The sequence below is a fragment of the Morchella importuna genome (genome assembly GCF_003444635.1).
Source record: "Morchella importuna strain M04M26 chromosome Unknown Morimp01GS004, whole genome shotgun sequence".
NCBI lineage: Eukaryota > Fungi > Ascomycota > Pezizomycetes > Pezizales > Morchellaceae > Morchella > Morchella importuna.
Window position 1 is genome coordinate 1,525,962 of NW_025763401.1, and position 24,746 is coordinate 1,550,707.

General features: G+C 45.1%; 6 protein-coding genes across 6 annotated transcripts; 3 read left to right on the forward strand and 3 right to left on the reverse strand.

The window, feature by feature from the left end:
* Nucleotides 1-1,959: 1,959 nt before the first annotated feature.
* LAJ45_02564 (uncharacterized protein) lies at nucleotides 1,960-2,847 on the forward strand (the record flags this gene model as incomplete). The annotated part of the gene is made up of 1 exon (XM_046112155.1): nucleotides 1,960-2,847. The coding sequence occupies one exon, from the start codon at nucleotides 1,960-1,962 to the stop codon at nucleotides 2,845-2,847; it is 888 nt and encodes a 295-aa protein (XP_045975055.1).
* A 1,931-nt stretch (nucleotides 2,848-4,778) lies between these two features.
* Nucleotides 4,779-7,517, forward strand: LAJ45_02565 (uncharacterized protein; the record flags this gene model as incomplete). Its single annotated transcript, XM_046112156.1, has 2 exons — nucleotides 4,779-5,624; nucleotides 5,817-7,517. 2 exons carry the CDS (start codon nucleotides 4,779-4,781, stop codon nucleotides 7,515-7,517), a joined length of 2,547 nt encoding a protein of 848 aa, XP_045975056.1.
* A 5,466-nt stretch (nucleotides 7,518-12,983) lies between these two features.
* LAJ45_02566 (uncharacterized protein) lies at nucleotides 12,984-13,322 on the reverse strand (the record flags this gene model as incomplete). The annotated part of the gene is made up of 1 exon (XM_046112157.1): nucleotides 12,984-13,322. One exon carries the CDS (start codon nucleotides 13,320-13,322, stop codon nucleotides 12,984-12,986), a length of 339 nt encoding a protein of 112 aa, XP_045975057.1.
* Nucleotides 13,323-14,599: 1,277 nt separating this feature from the next.
* LAJ45_02567 (uncharacterized protein) lies at nucleotides 14,600-17,741 on the forward strand (the record flags this gene model as incomplete). The annotated part of the gene is made up of 6 exons (XM_046112158.1): nucleotides 14,600-14,764; nucleotides 14,866-15,588; nucleotides 15,669-16,404; nucleotides 16,459-16,522; nucleotides 16,583-16,887; nucleotides 16,945-17,741. 6 exons carry the CDS (start codon nucleotides 14,600-14,602, stop codon nucleotides 17,739-17,741), a joined length of 2,790 nt encoding a protein of 929 aa, XP_045975058.1.
* Nucleotides 17,742-20,302: 2,561 nt separating this feature from the next.
* Nucleotides 20,303-23,086, reverse strand: LAJ45_02568 (uncharacterized protein; the record flags this gene model as incomplete). The annotated part of the gene is made up of 4 exons (XM_046112159.1): nucleotides 20,303-21,398; nucleotides 21,460-21,704; nucleotides 22,071-22,601; nucleotides 23,072-23,086. 4 exons carry the CDS (start codon nucleotides 23,084-23,086, stop codon nucleotides 20,303-20,305), a joined length of 1,887 nt encoding a protein of 628 aa, XP_045975059.1.
* Nucleotides 23,087-23,533: 447 nt separating this feature from the next.
* On the reverse strand, nucleotides 23,534-23,913 carry LAJ45_02569 (uncharacterized protein; the record flags this gene model as incomplete). The annotated part of the gene is made up of 2 exons (XM_046112160.1): nucleotides 23,534-23,602; nucleotides 23,653-23,913. The coding sequence occupies 2 exons, from the start codon at nucleotides 23,911-23,913 to the stop codon at nucleotides 23,534-23,536; spliced, it is 330 nt and encodes a 109-aa protein (XP_045975060.1).
* Nucleotides 23,914-24,746: the final 833 nt, after the last annotated feature.

Here is a 24,746-nt window from a genome sequence, read left to right on the forward strand (position 1 = left end):
TCAAGCTCGGCTCATGACCAGGTGGTTACCGTTGGCTCCGGAATTGACCCCCTGACAGTGAGAGGGTTCAAAGATTCAGGGAAGGATTCTAGATAATCTCGACAAATCATTTCCATCGCTGGCTACAATGAGGAGTGTTATCGCCTGTATGGCCCGAGGTTGATGCGTCACAGAATCTCGCTCGCACCTGTTATCTCAAGCTTGTTGATTGCTGCCCCCCTATAATAGAGAAATTAAATTTATATGGGAGGTCTGTTATTTGATAAAGGAAGATAACGAGATCTGTTAGTAAAGCCACACCAGATTTGCTTTTTCTTGGGGGGGCAGCATTTTGTCGACAGACGAAGGAATAACCAATTAATTGTTCCATTACTAATAAACCACCTACTCTATGGCTCACCCCCTACCTATTGCGTGTGATACAAGCTATAATGTATCTACATACCCGGCCCTATTTTTCTTTGGAAAATTACTTATTGGTCAAATCAATGGTGAACGGTAATTCCTTGTCGATATATGATAACGAGTTGGGCGGGTGGGTACGCTTTTGTTGAATGTAATAACATTTTTGTCATTGAACAGGATTCATCTTTGACCCAGGTCGAATAGCCGTATTTCTGTACCTTATTCTGCTCCAATAAATAAGTATTTACATGTATTTAATGCTCTGCATCTCATAACTTAAAGTTGGATAAGGGGTATGAAATTCCCGCATACAGTAGCAGAACGAAAATTGCACTTTAATTCTTATGTCATGTAATTTAAGGATGATCCTCTACCAAAAGTAAGTCTTTTTAAAATGGGAGCCATGTTAAAATTGTATAAAATAACGTGAGAATATCGAATAGTACATCTCTAAATTTTCCCGCGAAAAGAGCCGTCAGCCTTAATAGGACTTGCTACGTACTCTGGACGTAGTCAAAATCAGAAAGAGATAATCGAACTCCTACTTTTAAGAGGAAATAAAAAGATCATCGTGTTCACAACTCTAGAAGATGGAGCCCGGGCATAAGATTACCAACCAGTGTGTTCTCCCGGTCAATTTAATCTCGAGAGATTACTATTATGTGGTTAGCATATAAGATAACACGGCATAGAACTTCAGTCTATCGGCCGGGAGATACATGTATGCTTGAACGGCAACTTAGATATAAGCAGAAATGCGAATTACATGTCAAGAGAATTCTTAGATTAAACCATTCGTTCAAAACTAAACCTGGCAACTTTCCGGCCCTCGCCGGTGTTTACCGGGGGCATATGATGTGTCGGGGAGTCGGTTGTACATGTGATGGTATACGTGCACAATGGTTGAACAGTAGACGTTATGGTTGGACAAGGAGCACTCGATTGAATCAGAGGGTAGACATGTATGTGGTTATCTTCGATCTCTTCGTATGTCTGATCTACACGCGTCTCTACATATGTACTCTAAATCTGGATCTCACGCAGAATAGCATGCATTTGGGGCAACACATACATATGAGTGCGTACTCTACCTGTTCAACCAAGACTCAAAATATATAAGTTAGGACTTGTTATTAGACTATATTTTAATGCACCTTACAATATTTTTGCACGGAGACATACATGTATGCAATCACTACATGTGGCTATGAAGCCTAGATTGGTAATCTCTTATCGAGTGATAATTCATGACGCAGATCACCACCCCCATACATGTAGCCACGCAATACAATACCAACTACACCGTGTATACCCATGTAATCAATTTTAAGCAAAAAAAAAAAAACTTAAACTTTCACTACACAGACTGCCAAGCGAAGTGATACAGAGCATCTCCTCACAAGTTGCCATCACGCACCGCTGTCATCATCAGCAGCTGCACTGCATTACTCCGTCAATCGCCATCTACGAATGAATAACCCCGAATACTCTATCAATAATTTACTTCAAACTAGACCTACCGGTAGTTCCCACAAATTGGCCACAGGAGTCATGATGGAAGACCACAGAGAAGCAGTCTGTTACAGCCTTAGATCCCTCACCTTAGGCCTGGTCTACACGGCGTCCGTATCTATCGAAACCGTTCTTACTCAATGGATCATCGACACCAAGCTTCGTCCCAGCTCTAACCTGGCACCTCATTCGAATAGGCCCAGAGATTCGCTCATTGATTTCGAACTCCCTTTTGACAGAGGGGCCAGAGAACAACCGATAGTATGCCTCTCTGTAGACCCTAATGCTGGTACCTGGGTAGGCTGTGTCTTTTACACACTGGATGAAGCTCGTAACTGCGCGGAGATAGCCAGAAAGATGGGATTGCCGGTGAAGGATTTCAGAAAACTTTTGGTACGGACCAAAGCCAGCCAAAGCATCCAATCTTCTGATTTCTTGATTAATGTTCAACATGACCCGGATATTCCTTGGCCAAACCACCATGGATTCAATGGCCAAGAAGAGAATCCGGGATTTTATATGTTTTGTCTACCGGCCACCCTTCGATTTCCTCAAAACGGCAGCTTGAAGCTTTACCTGCCGAAGGTGGTAGGAACGGCGGATCTTATACCAGCTTATCCGTGTCCCAGTTTCATTGTCGATCCAGCCACATTCGAGGGTATTTGGGATTACATCCGGAAAACGAAGGAATCTTTGGGAAAGAGACTCGAGTCCAAACTTTGGAGGAAAGTTGGCCGTTCCCGTGTCAAGGCAACTGGGGATAGAGGAAAATTGGAAAGTAGTGGATACGGAGAGCCAATGGACATTGACAGTAACGACGGGATTGACAGTAACGAGGAAGTGGGACAAGATAGTGGCCATCAAAGGAAGAGAAAGCAGGAATATGAGGACGGGGAAGCACAAAAAAAAAGGAAACTCATTTCCGGTTAATTTGAAAAACCAAGCCTTGAATTATCTTGGTATGTACCTGATGCAGATCAAATTGAAAACGAACTAATTATAACTCTGTTCTCTATATAGGTATACACCGGGTCTTAACGGGAGGATGAACTATCCAAAATTTTATATACTTTATTCTAAGAGATTGCTTTTTAGCTAAGCTTACGTGGAAGCTCATGGAAACACCAGGGCTCTATTAGTAATAGATATGTGACAATGGAGAGCTTGCGAGATTCATGTCCATTGTTTGAATGGGTACAGCGTCATAGTCAGGTGTTTCAGTTCAATACTACATGATCTACGGCCTCACACTAACCAAGTGCTTCACTTCACCACTAATATAGGCAGCCGTTAATCTCTACATACATGGAGGTTCAAGTCGTCCAGCTAGCCTTTATTTGATAATATGTTGCAGAAAATTAACTGAAATGCCAGGGATAAAATGTATGTATTTCAGAGGGACCTGTAACTTCTTAGAAACCATATAGGGGTTACTAAGCGATGCTAAGTGATAATTGGTGATTCTAGACTGTGTGGCCTGTTATGACCCCGTCACCTCTGATCCCACTCTTAAATTTCCCTATTCCAATTGATGCTTTATACAGCTTAAAGTTCTCTTGTGTTTGGAAGCTCGGTATAATTAGAATGATAGGGTTTCCCCTATTTTATATAAAAATACATGTACTTGTAGATTAAAGTGGTATCATTGTACTGCTGTGTGTATCCGGTACAGTGACCTAAGTTGAAACTTATTTCAGATAGGATATATGTAGTACCTGGAATTACCAAATTACCCTTATTAGAGCGTATTTGACAACTGTCGATTCCGACAATTGACAGTTCGCCGGCTGCAATAGCGGTTTGCCGAACCGTCAATTTTGATTGATGAGGGTATCGGCACATGGTACCGGAACTTGGAGCTGGACTCTATCAATGCGCAAAAGGCCTTATGTCTCGATCTCGTCACCACTGATAATGGTCGAGATCTAGTAAATAATTTGAGAGTTCGTGAAGTATAATGTCAATTTTGCGACCCGCAACTGTCAAAGCCGAACAGTCAATTGCCGAAATCGACAGTTGTCAAATACGCTCTATTTACAGCTGTTGTGCATACATGAATACATGTAAACATGTATCTATAAACCTACTAGCATTACACGTAATATACACATAGACTCTACATGTAGCTCTCGAATCAGGAAAAAAGGAGAATCACATAAAATTTATAACCATATCAGTAATATTTATAATAAAGGAATACGACCGCAATTATGACTAATATGAATTGCGCTCAGAGGTTAAAAAAAAAAAAAAAAAAAAAAAAGCCAATCCCAAATACCACCAACGTGGCTAGTATGTAGGAGTTTATTGACTTACTATGGCGCGAGAAGGCATAGGGGGTGGGTGTGTCAACTTCAGAGGAACTTTTTTTGTATGGGAATTAGAGAAAATTCCACCATCAGGCTAGGCGCTAGTACCATTATAGGGGTAGATCTCCCAATTCCTATAGATTGATTGGCTGCAAACGCCGAAGTTTACACATCTACCCACCATAGCTTCTCGAGCCATACAGAGTCTGGTAGAATTAATGCGAAAGTCAGCGCTAAAGGAGTGGATTTCTTGGTCCGTGCTCACAGCAAAGGTCGTTTCAAGAGCCAATGGGACTATCGGGTCACGGAGAACCCACTTTCGCAATAATTTTACCAGATACTGTACATGTAGGGCTTTGTTGACGCATGTTCGTTGGCACAGCAACGAACATTTGTCACCCGAGAGATTGCACGCGTCGTCCTTTGAACCTCCTTCTAACCATTGAATTGAAAGAAAAAGCAATAACAATGTCAATCCTTCTCCAAAGGTGACTATCTTCCAGCTTATCGACATTTATACTGCCGTTTGGGTGTAATAGCAGAACTGTCACAATGTCGGTAAAAACATCTATACCCATAAAGCAGGTTATAAACCTCATCTCCTCTTCGCCACCCCACCGAGTGCCATCTCCAAGCAATGATTTGGTGTCCTCTCCGCTGTCTTCGCCGAGCTCAAAGTTGAAACAATTCAGTATGACAGGAGCTTCGTCAAAGGTGGGCATTGCTCAATCTCCGGATAAAGGAAGGACTGAGGGTGAGGAGCCTTCGGTTTGGGATGTATCCAATGATGCAGTGGAAGACCAAGGAAAGGCTTCACCACCGACGTTACCTCCGGCGAGGAAGAAACGGGCGGTCAAGGCTACAGAAGATCCGCCGGCATCGAAAAAATCGCGGACTCCCCACAAGACTAGGGATAATTCCAAAGTCGAGAGGAAGAAAAGGCCATTGAAAGATGGGAAGTTGAAGGCAAGGGTCGTCAAGAGTGCAACAGGACCCTCAAAGTCAAAGTACTTTGCAGAGCAACAGGAGGGAGAGCTTAGTATATCTGGACCGTCTGTAAATGATTCGAGTCCTTTTCTGGACAATCCAGCTCTACAGGATGTTTATAGTAAGCAAAGTACACCTACACAAGAATCGCCCAGCCAACAATCAGCTCTAAATCCTTCCATACCTGTAATACGACGGCAATGGACGCCCGTTAAGAATACGACTCTGAGCGTGGATAGTCCATCCCCATTGATGGGTGGTGAGGTCAGGAAGTCCAAAAGGTCTGCTTTCGACGATATGGTAGGGGTTATGAGATATACGACAAATTCACGCCAAAGCTCTCAAGAAGCTCTAGTCGGTAAGGAAGATGTCATCTTCGCTAACAGTCTAAGAAATAAGAGGCCATTGGAGGTGAGAAGAACCAAGAATGAGTTTATCTGATATTGGAGCCTTCGTTCAAGTAGAGCGAGTTCCGGTTTTCAGTAACCTGATTGGTGCCAATCCTCTTATCGTCCTACCAGGTTTCAGAAAACTGGAGCTAGTTCTGTTTGCGCGAGGATTCCACTTCGTCCTTTGAACTTATGCTAATGTAACGCTCTACAGATAATTGGTCTCCCAAGTACCGCTATGATAGCTAAGGAGAAACCAATTAAGTTATCAAAACAAAAACAGCCAAAGAAGAAAGCGAAAACAATTACCGAACACGCTACAGCTCCGTTTCGTGAACCCGTAGATTCTCCGATACTAGCTTACTTCGAAATAAATGAAAGTGAAGAGACGGACCCGAAAAAGGTCTCACGGAAGCGTGGATCTCCAGCGATGAAGAAAAGAAAACCAAGCCCAGAAGTAGTTGTCCTTCTAAGCCCAACGAGTGCCAGAGAAAGATTCGATTCTCAGGAGTTCGTATTTGGGACTTCCTCGCAATTGGAGAAAATAGGTGATAACAAGGGAACTCACGATAGCCAACTTCAAATCGGATTTGACGATCAAGACGATGATTATAATCTCCCTCCACCCTCCACGTCAGTTTCTCGAAGAGGTTTTCTAAAATCTCTTGCAAAAGAAAGGAAAGGTGGGAGCATCTTCAGAGGAAATGCAGGAAGTAACAATATCAGATATGATGAAAGTGGGGTGAAGATGACAACCAGTCGTGTGCGAGAGCAACCCCATCAAAATGCACTTGAGGGAAGGAGTCAGTTGGGTAAAATGCGTCAAACAGCTAGTGGGCTGTGGGATGCTGCAGCAAGGGATCATGATGGCGAGCTGATGTCTGCGGAGGTTGTCGACATGACTGGTATCGATAATAGTCGCCCAGAATCGGAAAGAGGTGGGTGGAACGAAGTACGCACAGTTCGCGAGCTGCCAGGAGATGAAAATGTGACCACGGGGTCGAACCCCACTGGAAGACCGGTGTCCCAGAATGACCCCCTAGATTCGTGTCATGGCCCTCACCGCGAGCCCTTGCTTATTCAACATGAGAGCAGCGGAATTCAGATGATAGAGAGCTCGACGGAAACCCCGCACATAGCAATCTCAAGTTCCCGAGGTGTTACTGCATCTCTTGAAAGGTCAACCAAATCAGCCGGGGGTATGACACCAACTGCCTCAGTTAGAACCAAAACGGAAAGATCTACTGGTTGTGAAAAAATGAAGCTTTTACCTCCAATGCCTGATTTTCTGTCACATTCAACGGCTAGGCTTAAATTAGATGTAGCTAAGTGTGGCTACAAGGATATGAAGACGCGAGGCAAAATGGTTTCATGCCTGGAAACTAGCTGGGAAGCAAAGAACAAGGCCGCGACAGCACAACTTATGCCACAGCAGCTCGAGGCCAACGCAGGACTAGTTCAAAATACCGCTGAACTTTCTGAAAGGGGTCTTAGTGGGGAAGAAGCAGCACTGGTCTTGCAGGATGCAGTATCAACTGAAGTCGTAGCCAAGGGAGGGAGGAATACCAGAAAGCCCAAGCGCAAAACTGCGTCTAAAAGCAAAAAACCTTCAAAGATTTCGTCACATGATAGCGGAGAACCAGTCTCTGTCAATCCCTTGGCAAGCGATGTTCATCGTCTTATTTCTGAAGCGGTTCAGGAGTCTGGAAGATTGCATTCCGAATTTTCGTTTTATCATGCAATATTGATGTATGATCCCATAATTCTGGGGGATATGACATTATGGTTAAATGGGAAAGAGGAGTTCAAAGGCTTGGGTGTTGATGAGGAGGTGGTGAAGGTTTGGTGCGAGTCCAAAGGGATTTGTTGTGCGAGGAGCGAAACTCAAGCCGGCAAAGAGAGAACTAGAAAATAACTTTGGGTATTTTTCGGGATTAATGGGGAAATTATCATTGGGATTTCTTGATTTCATCTTGTAAGAACATGGGGAAATGCTACTTTAAACCCCGTATACACTTACCTGTATCACGATAATTGAAGACGAGAATAAAGAGTTTATCTTTATATTGGTGATTTGACAATAATTACATTAAATCTTGTACGCCGGCACCCTCAACATATTATTAGAACGAGGCAAAGACATTCTCGTTCTATCATAAACACGGCACTATTAAGAAACTGCTGCTCCTTTGGGCCATACATACATACCCAAGAAAAAAGAACCTAGAAATGTCCTTTTGGCCTGGTAATAGGGATCTATGATCCGTGCCAATCCATTATGTATTACTGGGCAGCCAATGCTATACCCTTGGTTAAATGCTCTTTAGGTGGCTGATATATGTAAAATCCTTGGCGGTGGCCATTTTTGACCAGTAAGAAGACTGGCCACTACTATGCATGTTGAGCTCTAGATCTTACCAATATTCACAATAATTATTCTACTGGTCCCGCACAGAACACACTATTTGTCAGATCCAACCAAGACCGAATCTAAGTGGCACCAGGGGTAAGTGAAGCTTAGAGTCCTCACGTTATATCATAAGTGTAGAGATCCCTTATGAATTTATGCATACAACTCGCTGCTATTCATTACCTGCTTGCATGCAACCACAGCAAAAAGTCAAGAAAGGTGGGGGTCCACTGGCAAAAGCCACATTATTTAGGTTTTTAACGGAATGTTACACTTGCACAAACCAAATGTATATGCGACACCCCTACTATTGGATACATTGATACATGTAGTATGCTACACAGTACTGTTCAAATTGGTATTACCTTACACTACCCCAGGCATTGCGGCTCTGCGGGTACCTGCAGTGGCACCTCGCTTGGGTGTCCCTTGCCGGATACTCGGGGCAGGTAAGAAGAACCTGAAAATGACTTTTGATGGTAACAACCTCTGATTCGCGGCTGGCGAAAAGCTACACCAAATTGAGCACCTGCTTGCAGCTTGCATTTTCAGGTTCTTATTGCCTGCCCCGAGTACACAGCCAGTCTCGGGTGCTCCACATTGCCTGTGGTTGGTTAGCTGGGAGATTAGCTTTCGTCCTTTCTAAGCTCTAACAAACCACAACCACAGAAACTGCTCAGTGTCGATCACGATCAACAGCTCCTTTTCTCGCATGTTATTCTTGCGTGATAATGATAGAACCATGGCTAGGGCAGGGAGTTATTGTTGGACTCTCGATCCCCCTGAAGAATAATGAGAAGGGAAAAAAGAAGTCGTCAGCGTTTCGTAAGTTTGTTTTTCACCCGATATAACAGGCTATTATGTACGTGCGTGTTGAACTTTATGTTTTCTGATATTAATAAATCCGAAAGACTACATGTAGTTTACGGGCCCGCCTACTAACAAACTAGGTTATTAGACATTAGATCTTCGTATTCCTTCCTTTAGATCTCCCGGGTCGAAAGTTCATTTAACAATCAATCCAACAGTTTGTACGCCTTATGATATATTTTTCTACACCCAGTAGGAAGCAAATACAGTCATATGCCTATCGGAGGACAGAACCTAGAGCATATTATAATTGAAAGGAACACTGCTGAGGAACGATGTAGGGTATGTTTCCTTCTTCTCTCCTCACATTGCAACAGCTAGAAGATCTACTGCTATCGCCGGAATCGTATGTTTCCCAGTGATAGTGAGACGAGTATCTAAACTTTCGCAGATCTCTTCTTTTTTGCCCCCACATTGACCCTGATCCAGAGAAGTCATTCCCGATCATTGATCTGATCACTCCATATCTCTGGGCGAGTGATAAGTTTGCGCCATAGGCCTATAGCTATCGTTGCTATCAAACACCTTCGGACATCAATCCCAATTGTCTCACTTGACCCAGTACCTGGCCGAGGCCTCAATCTCTATCATGAGGAGCTCTTTGTTGATGTTTTTTGAAGGCCATTATCGGCTAGCTAAAGCATCGCATACATGTATGTATACGCCAACATTAGTGGGAATGTAAATCAATTGTTGGACCTTCGATTACAGGACGAGTACATCTAGCGCTTGGCCTGTTGGGAGTTGGTGACGATAATGAGTCCTAGAGTTAACTTTCCGCTGACCGCCTGAACCGACACTATCAAAATTGCGGATATCTGTCGACCAGTAGAGTTCTTTGACTCTTCCTCTCCTGTCTTTGGAATATAACGTAACTAACTACCGAAACATCGGGTTATCGTACGTAGTGTCACTGCACGCAAAGGCACAGTCCATCCACTACTCTACCTGTCAGGTGACAGCGCGGGCTGTTTGTGATGCAAGCGCGTCATCTTGAAAGGAAAGGAAAAAAAAAGAAGGAAAAAAAACGGGTGGCCCAAGTTTCACTAGATTACAGAGTCCTAGATAGATGGGATGTGTGACTTTGGCCACTGCACAGGCGGTACGGTAGGACCAGACGAACGTGACCCTCTGAGACAAGATTTTATTATCATTCCTTCGATTCCATCGATCTACCTAACGGTGGGAACACACTTCGTAATGTTACTCTCTAATTATAACCACGAACAGACTCTCAGAAACATTGGAATAAAATTTAAAATCAAGTTCTATATCAACACCAACGGGACAAACGGCTCAGAGTTCTTTCTCCGAAAAGAAAAAACTAACCGCCTGTTCTTTAAGCGGGACAGATCCATTCGGATCCTTTTTCTCCCCAAGCACTCGTTCAACTTCCAGCGCGCATGTGAGCTTAGGCGTATGTAGGAAGCCAAATTGGCCTGGGTGCAACTTTCTGAGGAGGAAAGAGGAGTCGGAGAGAAATGCACAATTTAAAGGGGCCGGGTAGCCAAGCCAACGCGGCGAAATGTCAATTGTGGGGACAGGAAGGGCCAATAGGAGTAATCCATTAGTAATGTGCTGGGAACAGCATGTCCTTCCGCTAACTTCATTAGTAGCCAGTCACAATTCTACGCCGTGTTTAATATATGTCAGAATGTGCACTCTTAAGTCTCACTTGACGCAAGTTGCAACCACTAAAAGTCGATTTGGACTAATTTTGGGTAAGAATTGAACCTAGAGATCACCCTTCAGATGCCTAGCAAAGCCTCCTTCTATCATGCTAATATATTCTGGATTTTAAAGGGGTCCTGGGCGTCTGTAGATTCTTGTCATTAAATAATCTAGAAAATGTGTAATTGTCTCTAATTATTCTAGTTCCCCGCTAGAGTTTCAAGGTATGCTTCCTTTGGACCTCATTGAAACATAGCCGGATAGTTATGCTGTAACTGTAAAAGGCCATCCCTTGTCCTGGGTCATGTCCAATGCTTGATGTCTTGAATTCTTAAAAAGACTTCCTATCCGAATACACAAGAGAGGCGAGGGGCCGGTCTCCAATGGTTAACGGGGATCCCGCATCTACGGGCCCCAACTCCCCCTTCCCTTTTACCCCACTCTCCTGAGAACCGGACGGCGAGCAACGTGGGCTGGATAAACAGCTGCAAGTGTATGCCTTATCAAGTAAAGTGGCGCGCACGGGCAAGCCTTAGACTCAATGTCGTCAACTAGAAGAGACCTGGTATCCATCTCATTCATCCAATAATAACTCAGGGCTGAGCAAGGACTTGTTTCTCCATGAGGCGCAACTAAACTAAGCCAGTCCTTAGCTGAATCAAATATTTAAATTTCGCAACTCCTTTAAATAACCGGAAAACTTTATCTATTAGGGGATGTCAAGGAAACTGGTGAACCTCCCCGGAAAATGTGTTGTCGACTGCATTGCCCACATAGATTCATTACTCAACGGTAGGAAAGGAGATGAACCCTCCAGACACCAGAGCCTTGATTGAAAAAAAGAAATGAACAAGAACCATCATTATCCATTATAAGACGTTGATCTTAGTAACCTTTAAAGTTAGGTGCATACATACATACGCAGAGCTTCTCGTGAATTTTTTGGGTCCTTATTTCTTTTTATTTCTTTAATTTAAACCGGGTTAGGGTGTGATGTGCTTTTATGTATGTATCCCAATGTTCAGGTAACGATAACGTAGGAAAGAAAGATCAGCGGGAAAGCTTGCATGAATTTAAGGGGCTTTGTTTTAGTTATCAATTTATGATCCAAATGAGTACTAAAGTATCGTTGCTGAACGCTTAAACCTGCTTGCTCATGTCTTCGGAGCACTGCCGAAGATCTCAGATTTGCTGGTTGAACCAGTGGCTCCACTCCACTATGATATGTTCCTAGTGAATCTAGCAAATCATGGGGCCCTTTTGACGATAACTCAAAGTTGGATCGACTCAAATATACTGCCCAATCAAAAAAGTGATCACACAGCGAGTCTTCGAAAATACATACGTCGCTTTGACCAAGCGGGTAAATGTGAGTGATTTTTGGTGATTCCATGTATGAGGTGTTCCCCCTGATCCAAAAAAAAAGTAATAAAACACCAAAAAGTTCGGCGAATGAATGAGGAAAAGATTGGATGCGTTAATCCCCTAGCGCACGGAAAGTTGAAATTCGTTCGAGTAAGTTGAGATATCTGCAACGGTTACAATGCCGAAGCCCCCGCTGACCGCTCAAGATTTAAGCCACACGGCTCCGGATCGGTGCCGCGGAAATCCCATTCTTGACCTGAGCGGTGACCTCAGTATGATCGTACATACTGTGAATCGATGTCTGGAATCCAGACTTTGGTTCCCAAGAGATCGCAAGTATTTTCGGCCCAGTAACCATTCGGGTGGGCGGTATGGTGTGTGCGACTGTCGTTGAGATAGGCTTCCCACTGAGCATGGGGCGGCGTAGAGGAAATAATATGAACATAGCTTTTTATTTTTGCGGTAGCGATATCCTCGCACACCGAGGGGTTGGTTGGTCCATCCCTGTTTTATTTCCAGTTCTTTGTATAAGCTCAGATGCATGTAGGTACTCTATGTAGGTGATGCGTATTTGGTAAATGCGTGTATGTGTGTACCTACCTAGGTTCTAAAAAGTACGTCTTCCTGCAGGGTATTCGTTGTTGGTTGTTGGGTGGATGGATGGATTGGATATGTACATATATTGGTCTTACTCATAAAAAAGTTCCACAGACACAAGGCTTGAGAAACCATCCAGCCAAGGGAGACCGAGCTTTTAAGCCTGAATAGACAGGCAACTCGCATTTGAAGAGAAAAAGAAACAATATGACCACATCGGGATGATTGTTGGGAGGTGTGAGTAAGGTAGAGGTAGAAACCTGCAGTACTAATGGTAGAGTAAGAACAGGTTTCTAGTGGTTGGGTACACATGTATGGTGCATCCATATGTAGAGGTATGTAGGTAAGTAGGCTGCTTGCTTGCTTGCCTGCCTGCCTGCTTGCACTCTAGGTACTACTTTGATGGATGAGAAACACACGTCAAACCACCTTCCGGGGAGCAGATCAAGGCCAATAGATTGCATGAGGCTACATGGTGTTGTGCTGCAGACCGCTGAAAAGGAGAAAGCGTTTTGTCCCAGAGCGCGGGAGTGACGAGACCTCAGACCTGTTGCTGCGGGTGACTGTCGCTGGGGAGCCCTGTGTGGATGTGTTTAAGCAGAATACCGCGCCCAGCCACCTGTCCACGTTCGTCTTGGCTAACCGTCTTGCAATTTCGTCCCCAACGACAAGAGTAGGGGGCTGCTGACTGGTAGCAGCAACTCCAGTCCCTCTTCCTGCCATATTCTGTCGAACACGGAAAACGCCGTCCTCGCCTCTGCCCGCCTGCAGGCCTTCCGACTTCAGTAGCAGCAGCGCCTTACGCATAGTAGTACTCTGCGCGACGAAGAAGAAGACGAAGAAGACGAGAGGAGCAGGAAGAGTAGGTAATATATTTGCAGTAGTGATAGTGATAATTCCCGGTACTTGACCCGCGATTGTGGATTGTACTGTTTTGTTACCTACATACTGAATTGGCAGTACTGGTAATCGGTCGGCTTCCCATTCCTATTGATTCCTATCGTTCACTTCATTACTACTACTACTACTACTACTACTACTACTACTATACTGCTGCTACTACCACTCTGCTACCACCACTACTACCGCTGTACCTCTCTCGCAACTCTTACGTTCTCAATCTCACTTACCCTCACTTATTCTCGATCTCACTCATTCTCACTAACTCACTCGCTCCCAGTACACGTCGTCATTCACTCACAACCTGCCATTCATTTTCCCGCTCTCTGCTCACTTGTCAATCTATAGCGCCTCCTGCTTGCTACCCGGTCCAGCGTCGCCGTTCTGTGTCAGCCCTCCGCTCGTTCAACTGTAGGTACAATATCTTTTTTTGAGTCCTTTAAGCCCTGCCCGCCGCGTCACCTCATCCTCAGTCGCGGTCGGGACTTGACTGCGTTGCGTCTGCGTCTGCGTCTCTCCTCTCACACGCTCTCACTCACTCCCAAAGCGGCTCTCCAGTCGCCCTAACGTAGTTATCCCCCTCCCCCACACGTCTTTCATATTCAACCCCCCCCCCCCCTCTCCACCCTTCCACTCCCCCACGGACGTGCTCCTTAGTGGTGATTCAGTATCCAGCTGAGGCATGCTTTCTGGTGCCTCTAAGTCATAGCCACGACGATAGAACCTCTCATACTTTCAATCCCACCCCCCTACCCCCCCCCCCCCCCACGCACAGGCAAGATTAGCCCTTGTTCTTCTCATCTATCCACCCCTCTCATCTTCCTCAGTGTCTTCAACTAGCTCAAGTTTTGCTCACCACTATCAAAACATATCCAACGAAATAGGAAATCACCCATTATATACATATATGCTTAAATAAGATATCTCGAAAGGAATTACCCTCATTCAAATACTGGGTCCGAGTCCATTCTTCGGTTCTTTCATCGCCACATATAAAGAAAGAAAAGTGAAGCAAGTCAAAAGAAAGAAGAAAAAAAGAACTTTATACCAGAACTTGCATTCATCACCGTCTCTAGCGGGTATCTAGTTGAGCCCTCCACCATCACCAACCATCAACTTCTCATACTCGTGAATTGGTGCTTGTTGGATCCCACCCCCCACACATCCTCACGCATAGAAGGAACATGCCGCCCAAACGCCAGTCGTCCGCATCGTCTACAAACTCCACCACAGCTGCCCCTGGCGCTGGATCATCCGGTGATTTCTACGCAGCAGATGAGTTCACGAGGACAGTAAAGAAGCGATTGGCAACCGCTACAAGAACAGGTCAAGCCTGCGACCGCTGCAAGGTGTGTGATGTTTACTTCTTTGTTGAGCATCCTAACCTCACGATTCGATGGCTGGAGGTCAAGCCCCGGGAATTGCCGTGACTGATGTTGTCAATTCGTAGGTCCGCAAAATACGATGTGACGGATTACCAGGAGGATGTTCGCCATGCATGCAAAATCGTACTGAGTGTAAAACCACGGATCGAATTTCCCAAAAGGCTGTACCACGGGGTTATCTGGAAGCTTTGGAAGCTAAATGTGCGCTACTTGAGCAAAAGAATAAGGACATGGAGGATACGCTGGCGAGGATGGGAATGGAAAATAGGAATAACGGTTATCAACCTCGAAATAATAACCCAAACCCGGACTGGGCTTTAAATGGGAGTCGGCCTGTGGTCAATGACCGATGGGGGAACGGTCGGAAGGACTTTCAGGCAACGCCCACGGCCTATTCTTCCCCTAGCACTGGATGCTGCACTGCTACAACGAACGATAGGCTCTGCAATTCCATAAGGACAGCAAGTTTTCGACCAGGAAGCACTAGCTCACACTATCTTGGAATATCTTCTGGGTCTTCGTACCTGAGCTCTATTAAAGCATCTGCCCTATCGCTTCTTGGTATCGACATTGATCTATCAGATTTAGACCCCAACGAGCCGAATCATCCTTCGAATGCCAATGATGAAACGTTCAGCAGCTGTCTATCGACTATCTTCAATGTCAATCCAAATGTTCCCAAGGTCGAATTGCCCCTTAAGGAAAAGGCATACGAATATGTGAATTGGTTCTTTGCGGTCTCTCATCCTTATCTTCCTATTCTCCACCAACCAACATTTATGAAAATGGTAATAAGCTTAGCTCTTCCTACCATGAATGAGTCGATTTTGCGATGGGCCGTGATACTGACAGACAACCGGTTTCATAGCTAGAAAGAATATATACAGACAAGACTTACGAACCTAGCCCTGCTCAGATTGTAATGGTTCACATGATTTTTGCAATTGTGGATTTCCAAAACGCATCACAGGACCGCATGGTCAATCGCGGTCACAATACAACGTTATCAACCGAAACAATGCAACGTTCACGGATGCACTATCATTACGCGCTTTCCTTTTTTTACGGGCTTTTAAATACCTCTGGCCTGGAGGATCTTCAAGCCATTGGCTTGATTTTGCAGCACATTAGGGGGTTTCCAAAGCCTGGTGGAAGCTGGCTTCTATCCCGAATTGCTATCTCCATGTGTTTCGAGCTTGGTCTCCACCGTTCACCCAAGAAGTGGGCATACTCAGGGTCGACGAATCCAATCGATATAGAGCTCCGGAAGCGTGTGTTTTGGTCTATCCTCACACTGGAGGTCTCGTTGAGCGCCAGACTAGGCAGGCCAATGAGTATCAGGGAAACCGATTTTGATGTGGAATATCCGGAGAGGCTTGATGACGAGTTTATCACAGAAACCGGATATGTCAAGCGCGAGGACGGCAATGAAGACTGCGCATTTGATGTTTCTATTGAAATGTTCAAGTTTACATCTCTTTACATCGAGATGCTTGGTACACTATATGCGCCTGCGAGACCTTCAAGAGAGAAATATGTTTCTTTGGTTGAAGAGCTTGAAGGAAAACTTATAAAATGGAAGGAACAAGCCCCCAAAAGCTTGAGTAAGTTTCCTTATTGGTACACTTTCCGATACTATTGACACTAACGCGTTAAAGGCCTTGATTCTCCAAAGCCAGAGAAGCGCTTTCAGGCAGCCCATCTACATTCATGGTTTCATGAGTAAGTCCTCCAATCGGAAAATTCCTACTACTTAAAAGAAGTATTATTAACTTGGCGCAGATGCCGAATTCTTATGCGTCATCCTTCATTGAGCCTTTCGCCGTCCCCATCGTTTACCAATGACTGTATTCGTATTTGTGTTGATTCGTCCCGACAAATCCTGCATCTAACCGACGAGCTGCGCAAGGGTAGCCACTACCTTGACACTACATGGTCTGGTGCTACCATACAGTTATTGGCAACATTGACAATTTTGTTTTCTGTATGGGAGAAGAGGGATACTGTAACTCCAGATGAAGTTGTCCAAGTCAAAACCGATATGGATCTTTGCATGGACATTATGGGTGATGTCGGAAGTTTGCTTGGTAGGACAGCCACTCTACAAATCTATCATGATGCATAATGCTAAAGAATTATACTAGGTTCGCCGAACAAGCTCAGAGAAGTTGTGCAAGTCTTGACGCACGGTACAATGGAGCTGCTTAATCGAAAGAGGGGTGAACAGGATCAGCGGGCACAGCCAGCTTCACGCGGTAGCCACAATTCTCCATATCCACCATTCACTGCCGGTCCTCCCCCTCCAGGATTTGTCCCATCATCTACCGGCGCATCAAAGATGCCTCCAACTTCACACATTACATCCGATCAATATCCTGCGGTTTACAACGCAGTTCATGACCTTCGAGGTGGGCATATCCCTATATTTACTGATGCCGCGAATATGGGATCACTGCCGGAAGACCAAAGTTTTGGTCATGTCACTACAATGGGACCAGCCCCATATAATGGCTTTGCTCAGCCCCCAGTTACCTTTGCATCAACGACCGAGCCCCCGACTGCGTCCGCCTTTGGTTGGTGGTCCGGCAACGAGTCATGGCGGGAATACGCACAATGCATAAGTACAATGGCTGGAGAGTTGGATCCAACGGAGACATATTCAGCTTCAGCGCTCATTGCTTTAGGTCGGGACTGCGATAACGGCAGTATATTGCGTCCTGATGCAAGTTCACATAATGGGACGCCCAATACTAGTGGTATCAGTCTGGGAACAGTTAATGCGACAGGCAGCCCAGGTGCATCTATCTCCACATCACGTAATCCTTATCCCCCACAAGAGACCACCAGTGCCTCTTGGCCGATACTAGCCGGGAGCTATGGATACGCAGACAGCTCAGCCCTGAGGGGAGTCGGTGGTGATACTGGGAATAATGGGTCCTAATTCTTGGTATTTTTGCTTTTTCTTTCTTAGGGGTTTTTCTTATTTTCCTACTCGGTTGCTTTTTACTCCGTTTTTTCTTTTGTTTTTCTTCTCTCCATCCGTCGTGCCTCACATGTCACCTTAATTCAAGTCATGCTTGAGCACCACCGCTAGCCACCGTGGTGAAGTTTTATCGACCTTGGGACTCTGTTATAATAGGGCGGTATTACCTACGTTGAGCACCAAAGTGGAGTTGTTTTATGTTTATGCTCACACACACCACATAAAAGCTTTCTTTCGGGCGGGTCTCCAATTTTTCACTTCTCTTTTCGGCAGATTTTTCTGCTTCTTCCATTCGAAAAAAAAACACACATACGCCTCTTCTTCAATTTTATTTATTTTTGCTCTTTCCTGTGATGATTATTTTATTTTATTTTTATTTCATATTCATTTCACTGTAACTATTGGAACACTGTATGTATGCACCCGCCATCTTCTTTCGGGGTCTCTATTCTTTTTCCTTCTTACATTTCTTTTGTTCTTATTTCCTTGCGTCGAACTTGTAAAGAAAGATTGATTGAACGAACATGTCCTAGAACTGGAACTGAAGAAAGAGGAGGAAAGTGTATGAGAAATGGTGCCACATATCATGTTTTTTTAAACCGCGGAATAAGAAATTTCAACGGTATATAACTCTACTATCACCTTACAAGCACAGAGCTGTGTGTAACGCAGCAGCAGCAGCACGTTGACGTAAACCAATACGACAAAGCAAAACAAGGCACTGCTAACCTGGGCCAAAGTGACACAGTGTGTTGAGAATAATGAATCAGTTCCAAGGACATAAAATAGTCGGTCACATGCGATGCCAGAGGTGTGAATAAGGTTGCAGGTCGAGGAGGACCGAGTCGGGATTTGGCAGATAAGCTTTTTCAGGCGCGGAGCTGACCCATCATCCCTCTTTCCGGATTGGGATTGGAGGTGGGGGAGCGGTGAGAGAGGATGGGTCAGGTTGAGGAGGAAGATTAAGAAGGGGGGTGGAAGGCGGGAGGGAGGGATGGAAGATCTGCCTGGAAGCTACGGTTGTTTCGGAACATAACGCTACTTCACATACATAACAACCATTGTACAAGATGTACATGTATGTATGCCAGTACGCGTCTCTTTCTCTCGTGATGTATATAATGGAAATATAGCAAAGTACAATAAATAGTTAATGCAAATATGGGTTGCACGGCCTTTTTTTATTCTTTTATTTTATTTTTATTTTTATTTTATTTTTTCCTTTTACAAGACCTGCGCCCCCCTCCCACCTTGAACGTCCCCTTTCATCCCATCCGAGCCATCATTATGCGTCGTAGCACGGCCGGCATTGCATCGGCATGATAATAATGGGGTCCAATTTGCAATGACCAGATGATAGGGTGGTGTGGCGGGTACCTACCTGTGGGAAGGAATCCCTCTTTCACGGTATTTCCTTTTTCTCATCCTTCTTTCGTTGAGAGGTTTGGGTTAGGTTGGTCGAGATGCAGTTGCTACCTACGTAAAGTAGGATCCGACGCATGTAGGTCTTGAGATGGGCGCGGTGCGGTCAAGCTGTACAACCGGGGGCGTTAGGCTAGGGCTAGAGTTCAGTATGGGATGCCCGCCCGCCCGCCCCCACCCCCTCTCACCCCCTCCCACCCGTCGAGCCTACCCGGAGAGAGCTGTTGTGATCTGTGGGATCGAGGGTAGATCCTAATTTCAAAACCTGTGCGCGGGAATACAGGGAGTGTTGATAGGGCGAGGATCTTGGTGTGATTGCGTATGCATCACTTGGATATGTGCTCTCGGGGGGTCTGTTGATAGGAAAGGTTCATCTCTGTGAATCCTTGTCGCTGAGACACAAGTCTGTTTAACCGTGTCCGCTGGTGGCTTCATTTATTATTTAGACTTTGGGGTACAGAAAAATGGCCGTTTACAGTACTTGTCCCACATGCGGTTCTTAATGGCACTGGAAGAGTAATCTATCTGTATCAACCTTTGTTTGAGACAATTTGCATAACCTTATTCATAATTGCCAAGACCTGACGATTGACCAGTAGGTACATATAGATAGATGGAATAATACTCGCTATCAACGCGAGTTTACAATAAAAAACAAGAAAACAGGAACAGCCTGGTTCAAAGAATGCCAATGTACGTTGAAATATCACAAGACGCTCAATGTACATAAACAGACCGGAGATCGTGGTACTTGAAACAAACATGGAAAAAGCAAACAAAATCGAGCAGAGAAGACTAAAACCGGTACCAAATAGCCAAAGTTCATGTCAATGTAAAGCCAAACCAAAAACAACCGATGTGTAAGATGCTGTATAAAACTAAAAACAATCCAAACCGGGTATGAAATGAAAATGAAAATAACCAAGCAATTGCTATCCCTTAGCCTTTCCAAATCCCAAGGGTTATGAAATGACACATGAAAATCCACCCCACTCGTTCCTTTTCCTCCTCGCTTGCTGAGAAATCGACAAGTTTATTCAAAAGCAGAGAGTTCTATAAAGCGTACTCCCAACAGTGCATATCTATGCTGCCATCATTTATGCCTGTACTGTTCCGTCCTTCTTTCTTCTACCCAAGAGTGTAGCATTATCTAGACTCAATTCAAATCCGCCAGGTTTCCTCTTCGTGGATCTAGCATGTCCGCCAGTATTGGTCTTCGGCGTGGTGGGGGACATTGGAGCTGTCGCTCCGACGCCCCGAGCAGCAGCAATAGCCCCAGCATACGTGCTTCCGGAGTTCAAATTGGTCTTCTTCAATGTTGCCTCCATCCCCGCAACATCATCGGCCTCATTATCTTTGGGGATCTTAACAGATTCTGCAATATCTTCTTCCTCGGAGTCGAATTCGTCTTCCTCGTTCAAAGGCTGAGCACCTCTGTATCCTTGCTTCCAGTTCTTACGACGTTTCCCTTCCTCCTCCATACGGTGAACTGCATAACCGACGTCGAATACCTCTCTCAAACTGACAACACCAGGAGACCTGAAATCCATCCGTTTGTTGGCTCCGGGCATACTGGGATCAGGGGTGAAGTCGGGCTCGATAGCCATCGGTGTGAACTGCATGTTCTGTTTGTGAATTGCAGGAGTGGCTAGAGGAGGTGCGTCCAATGCAGCCACGGTGGCCTCGTTTGTGTTCTTAATCCACGGGTGATTCATGAACTCCACGATAGTGTACCTCTTCACAGGATCGACGGTCAAAAGGTGCGAAACCAGATCCTGGGCTGATTTTGAAATATCATCCCACCATGGGGAGAGGAAAGTATATTGTCCCTTCGCAACCTTTTCCGTAAGGACTGATATGCTTTCGTCGTAGAAGGGCGGGAATCCACACAACAAAGTGTAAAGGACACACCCCAGAGCCCACATATCAACACTCTTGGAATAACGTTCATCTTTAACAATCTCTGGTGCTGTATACCCCACGGTACCGCAGGGAGTCATCGTTTGAGTATCCCACACGACCTTGGAGAGCCCAAAATCGGCGACCTTTATCCGCCCGATGCCGCCGCCGCCTACTCCAGGAATGAACTCGCCTTCGTCTTCTTTATCTTCATCTTCTGGTGATCGATTTTTAGGACTCTTTGTTGGAATGAACGGAATGGGTTCAAAAAGGAGGTTTTCTGGTTTAATATCCCTTGCAAAAGTGTTGACATTAGTCAATGATTGAATTGCGGAATTTAAGAAAGGGTCATTACCTGTGTACTACTCCCTTTTCCTCGTGGAGATACCTTAAAGCCTCCGCAACTTGTACAATGACATGTCTACTAAGATCCTCTGAGAAGTACGTAAGGCGCACTATTTGGTGAAATAACTCTCCTCCAGGACAGAGCTCTAATATAAGATAGTAATAACTTCGAGATTCTGAGAATGAGATCAAAGAGACGATGTTTTCATGATTAAGGCCCCGCATTATTTGGACCTCTTTCAGAATGTTTGCTCGCTATATAGATGTTAGTTTGCTATCCAAAGATACGGTCTGAGTTCTTGTGATTTGTAGTAAGCTTTGAAGAAATATGAAATGTAAATCCCCAAGGAAAGAAAGAAAAACAAGAGCATAATTTTCCCCAAAGAACAGTGGAGGTAATGGGCAAGTGATATTTGATAGAATGTGTTTAAGGAATATATCGCACCTCAACTGTTTTCGGTATCTTCTTGAAATCCGGATGAAGGTGATCATTACCCTATGAAAAAATTCCCAAAAGAAGTTGGCTAAAAGATTCCCGGAAACTCCATTTGGAGATATTTGGACCGGCTTGAAGCAAGGAAATAAATTTGAGAACAACAAAAGAAAGCATTATCCACATACCTGAGCCGCATTGAGTTCATATTTTCGGACGACTTTGATGGCAACTTGATCGTACTCTCCAGTGCTATCTCTCGCGCGGTAGACGTTGCTGAATGCTCCATCACCCATTTTTTCCAGCAATATCCATCGTTCGAGGCCAGGATATTTTGGTAATCGTTCTCGAGTCTCCCTTTCCTCGGCGACGATTCGCGCAAGTACATTCTCATCATAATTCTTTCCTCCTTGTCCACCAATACCACCAGCGGATACTCCCGCACCGATTTGAGAGGGCACTACACCAGGATCGTCGACCGGGAGCTTCTGATGAGCTGCTGTAGCGTTAGCTGCAGCATCGGCAGCCTGAGCAGCTACATTACGGTTGCCATCAGGAGCTACTGAGAAGTCTTGTTTCTGCTGATACTTCTTTTGGTGTTCGGCCTTTGAGTGGATTGGGTCTGAATGTGCATGATTTTGTGGAGCCGGCACCGATTGGGGTGAGCTATCTTGGTTATTTCGCGCCTGCTTGCCATGGCGGATGAAGTTTTTCAAATTCTGAAATTGCGTAGCCATCAGTAACGTATTCCGTTCAAATTGGTTATTCGATCAAACAGCTTATAACTGAGGGGTCAAAGATGGAGAGTACGGAATATCAATAGGTGAAATTTTCCGGAGGATATGATGGAGTAAACAATAGGGAATCAACCGAATTAATCGATCGGAATACAACGGAGCTTGGACAGTGGTAATGAGGGGAACTAAGAAGCGGAGTCTTGGGTTGAAGGTCAAACAAGGACGGACGAGGCGTTGCATGCAGCAAGCATAAGCACGATGACATGCCCCTCCCTCGCCCCACAAACGTCGTCATTCTCTCCGGCAGGGAAAATGGGACATGGTCAAGGGCCAACTTCCAGCCTCGAAAAATCCCGGGTCGCCTTATGATATCGAAAGGAATAGAAAGTGAACGGGTGTGGGAATAACAGAAAAGCATCAAACATATCCTGCCGTATGCAGGTATTGCTTACCTCTATCACAGGCATGACAGGTTCAAGGGGGGGTGTTTCCTGAAAAGTTGGATCGGTGAAGCTTGTATGTAGGTTGTCGATGTCCTAGGTGCGGGGGGTGAATGGATATTAAGTCCAACGGTGATGGCTGGTTAATAAAGTTGACTGAATGAGAAATGACAATTGAAAGAATAAGAGTACGGGGGGAGAGGATATGATAAAAAGGATTGCGTGGTGAAGATGATAAAGGTCAGAGCTAGAGGCAAAGGCTTTCGGCAGCCGGATGGAGGGGTTTCGTCACTCAGATTGTCACTCGGCGGTTTGGTTTGCTTTTGTTGGAATCGCAGCTGAGGAGGCTAAGGGTTCAATCAAGACCAAAAGCCCACCAAACTTCATCTCCTGCCCTATCAAATACTTAAGTACCGGTACATAGACGCGTTTACTACATGTAGATATGCACTTGGTTTGAGGTTGGTTCTCTAACTAGATGTATCTATCTGGCGAGTGTTGCGCTGGTGTCTTGCTATGTACTACAATATTAAGCTGGGAATCCTAGCCAGAATCAGCACCATCATCACCACAAGCAGCCGAGAAATGTTTACCAAGCATTCTCCAGAAGACAAGAAGAGACAGGGTCTTATCCTGAGAGTGATGAGTCGATTCAGTGTTCTTTGTCCAAAGAGGCCCAAGATCGGTGTCCCGGCCGCCTGGCTCAGCCTTTGTGGAGTTCTCTCTGCAGGCGGGGTCTCATGATGCACGATGACGATAAAGGTTGATACGGCAGGCTCCCCTGCAAGAGGAGTTTGATACAACAACGTCATGCCTTGATTTGGTCTCTCTTGGCTCACTCTCTTGACCGTCATCTCGTCGATACAATTTTGGAAATAATCTTGTTTCTATGGCGCTGGCCTGCGCAACAAACCCATTTTCATTGCAGTGACTTGCTCAGTGCACAGATGCAATATCGTGCTTTCCTGTGTGGGTAATACTCTCTCGGGACATACATACTGCAGCTTTTCCCCTCGCCTGAATTCCAAGGGTATGGGGTGGATAGGTGGACAGATGAAAAGACATCAACATCAGGAACAGAAAACGAAAAGCCGTCAGTCCCTCCTAGCCGCCGTCATCATAGTGGAACTCCGGGCTTTAAATCGCTAATGGAGTGTGATATCTAACCCCCCCCGCACCTGCCCCGCGAGCCTTGTGCATGCACGTGTTCACTTTTGTTTTCTTGTCAGGTACCCGCAAGGGACGGAAGCTTGGTAAATTCCACACCCCACATGCGGCTCTGTGGTAGAGATCCACCACGTATTTAACTAGCGATGTATGACTCCTACGACTCAATTATTAGGATCACATGATTTGTCCTACACTTCAAACTCTAACGATTCTCAAATACAGGGAAGAGCCCATGTGATTGATATGATGCTATTTAGTACTTATAGGCCTGGTTGATTGATGGGAATTAGCACCTACAACACTAACGAGGTATTGAGTTATCCTGTAGCTGGCGGTACATAGTACCAGCGGCAGAGAACTAGCTCGCCTATATACTATTTACTCGTAGCTTCATAGCGTTTCCGAACACGACCAATATTGCATGACATACAAAAAGGTGGATTTGGCGCTTTTTTGTATGGCATGCAATAGCAGTCGTGTTCGGAAACGTCATGAAATTAGTAGTAGAGATGAGCAT